Raw genomic sequence first — 2663 nt, forward strand, 5'->3', positions numbered from 1 at the left:
GGGAGGAAGGCCGCCGCTGCACCGCGCTCTTCCTCCTTCACAGTGAATGGGGCAGGCAGCGCTCACAGCTTGGGGGGGTGGGGGAGTCACGGCGAGGTGCTGCCATCGCCCCCCAGAGAGCGCTGGGGGCTGGGGGGGCACGGCCCGGTGCTGGGGTCGGGGGGAGGAAGGCAGGAAGCTGGCGCTGCTCAGAAGAACCAGTGGTGGTGGGGGGTCTGGGCACTGCCCGCCCCACTGACCTCACTCGAGCAGCTCCACGTAGTTGGCGGGGAACATCCCGAAGTGGCCATCAGGGCCGTAGCCCCGCCACCATCCCTCGTCGATCATCTCAATGTTGGTGATGATGTTCTCGGGGTCAAAGGAGATCTCGGTGTCATCCGCTGGGAGGGGGGAGAGGGGGATGTGGGACAAAGCAGGGGAACCCCTTGGCCCCCCATTCTGGGAGAACCTCCTCCATTTAGGAAGGACTCCTTCCATTTAGGAGGGATCTCTCCTCTTTCTGGAGGAGCCCTTCTGGGGGAACCTTCCCGATTTCAGAGCCTCCCCTCCAGTTTCAGAGGACCCTCCCTCCTCTGAAGAATTCCATTTCAGAGGGACTCCTTCATTCTTGAGCTCACCCCATTTCAGAGGGACCCCTCCTCTTACTGGAGGAATCTTTTGGGGGAACCTCCCCTATTTCAGAGGGCTCTCCCCAACTCTGGAGAGTCTCCCCCCTCACCCATCATTTCCATTTCAGAAGAAATCCCCTTTTTTGAGGACCTCCTCCCATTTCAGAGGACCCCCCCTCATTCAGTAGAACCCCCTCATTTTGGAGGAACCCCCCTAGTCCATAGGAACCCCCACTGTTCATTTCAGAAGAAACTCTCCATTTTGAAGGAACGCCCCCCATTTCAGAGGACGCCCTCCTTATTTTGGGGGCAACTCCCAATTCTGGGGCAGCGCTGCTATACTGGGAGGAACCTCTCCAGTTTCAGAGGGGCCACCCCGTTTTGGAGAACCCTTCCATTCTGGAGGAGCCACCCCCCTATTTCAGAGAAAACTCCCCCATTTCAGGGACACCCCCCCATACCCGCCTGGTAGTCGTAGAGCGCTCGGGCACACAGCCCCTTCCCCGCCAGCTCGGGCTCCTGCTGGTACCCACCCGGGTACTGGTACTGAGCTCCATCATCGTGGTCCTGGGAAGGGAACGGGGGCATTGAGGGGGGTGCAGCAAACCCAATGCGGGCTGAGGGCAGCACCAGAGGGGGTGCACCCCCATAAAGCTGGAGCCTGAAAGCAGAGGCAGAGCCCAACCTGTGGGGGCTCCTCGTAGATGGCCGCGCTGTCAGCTGCATCTTCATACACGTTCTCCCCATCCGTGTGGGTCCCCATTGGGCTCACGTTGTGTCCTGCGGGGGGAACGGCGGCAGCTCAGCCATAGTGCTCCCCCCACAGCGGGGGGGTCACGGAGCCCCGAGTGGTGTTTCTTATTTGGGGGGGAGGGGGAAAGGGGGAGCTCGTGCTCAATGTGAGTCATTGCCTAGAACACCACAGACAGCAATGCTGGTGGGAAGGGCTGTGCTGGAGCTTGGCCGAGAGCAGCATCTAGCGGTGAGTGCAGCCCCACGGCACCGTGCTGCCGGGGGGGGAGGGTGTGCAGCCCAAGGGGTCACGAAGTCACAACGAGGTTGTGGGCACCTCCGGGTCCCTCTGCTCCCACCCAGCAGCACGTCCAGGTGGGATGGAGATCTCCAGGAGGAGACCGGGTTCCAGAACGGGAGCAGGCGGCGCAGTGCCGGGGGGTGGGCGCACAGCACACACCTGGGGCCGGCACCGGGGATGGGTCCGGGGTGGGGGGGGTGGGGGTCGGCACGGCGTCCTGCTCCCGCTGCAGGAATGGGCTGCGCAGTTTGCCTGGAAGAGAGGAGAGGGGGCTCGGGGAGGGGTCTTGCCTGCAGCCAGGTGTTTTTGGGCACAGACAGGCACTGTCCTCCCTCCTCACTTTGGAAAACCACCAAAAAGCTGTCAGCCCCCATGAGGGCACTGCCTGCCCCCAAACCAATCCCGGTGCTCAGCAGCGTTCCCACCACACTGCGGTGCACCCGTGCAAAGCAATGTGATGTGAACAGCACCAAGCTGAGCTGCTCATGGGGTCACCGCCTGCAGACCCTCCCCTGGCTGGGACTGGGCGCCCACATTCCCTTCCCCCCATCCCCCCAAGACCCTCACCTGGCTGTGCAGTGGCTGCAGTGTCCCCAGGTGCCGCCCGCTCCCTCTGCACAAAGATGTCCCGCGGGTTCCCCGGGCGCTGCGCAATCAGTGACGCCGCCTCCTGCGTGTGGAGCGGGGCTCAGGGGGGGTCTAGCGAGGAAACCCCCAGCTGTGGGGCTGTGGTCTCACCTGGGCTTTCTCCACTGATTCGCTCCTCCGGACGCTGCGGCGCTGCCCGGCCTCATGCTCCTCTGCCTGCTGCTCCTTCTGCGGCACCAGAGGGGACGGTGACGGCCCCACCGCGTGGACCCCAAAGCGGGGGGTGAACAAAGGGGACATCTGCACCCCAAAGTCCCAGGGACGGCACGAGGCTCACCCACTGCTGCTGCTCCCGCCTCTCTGCCTCCTGCTGCAGCCTCCTGCGGGGAGACGGGGGGACAAATCGTATAACTTCGTATAATGTATGCTATACG

The 2663-nt window shown here is 63.2% G+C and overlaps 1 protein-coding gene across 1 annotated transcript in view; it reads right to left on the reverse strand.

Annotated features, from left to right (window-relative positions):
• Positions 1 to 6: 6 nt before the first annotated feature.
• DBNL (drebrin like) overlaps positions 7 to 2663 on the reverse strand; it is a 4586-nt gene continuing 1929 nt past the window's right edge. Inside the window, exons 7-13 of the mRNA XM_010726638.2 lie at positions 2567 to 2609; positions 2380 to 2457; positions 2209 to 2311; positions 1801 to 1893; positions 1294 to 1388; positions 1070 to 1175; positions 7 to 380 (exon numbers count right to left, since the gene is read on the reverse strand). Coding sequence (XP_010724940.1) covers positions 241 to 380; positions 1070 to 1175; positions 1294 to 1388; positions 1801 to 1893; positions 2209 to 2311; positions 2380 to 2457; positions 2567 to 2609 — 658 coding nt within the window. The 3' untranslated portion in view covers positions 7 to 240. The remainder of the gene's footprint in view (positions 381 to 1069; positions 1176 to 1293; positions 1389 to 1800; positions 1894 to 2208; positions 2312 to 2379; positions 2458 to 2566; positions 2610 to 2663) is intronic.

This window comes from Meleagris gallopavo, unplaced genomic scaffold, assembly GCF_000146605.3.
Source record: "Meleagris gallopavo isolate NT-WF06-2002-E0010 breed Aviagen turkey brand Nicholas breeding stock unplaced genomic scaffold, Turkey_5.1 ChrUn_random_7180001847165, whole genome shotgun sequence".
Classification (NCBI taxonomy): Eukaryota; Metazoa; Chordata; class Aves; order Galliformes; family Phasianidae; genus Meleagris; species Meleagris gallopavo.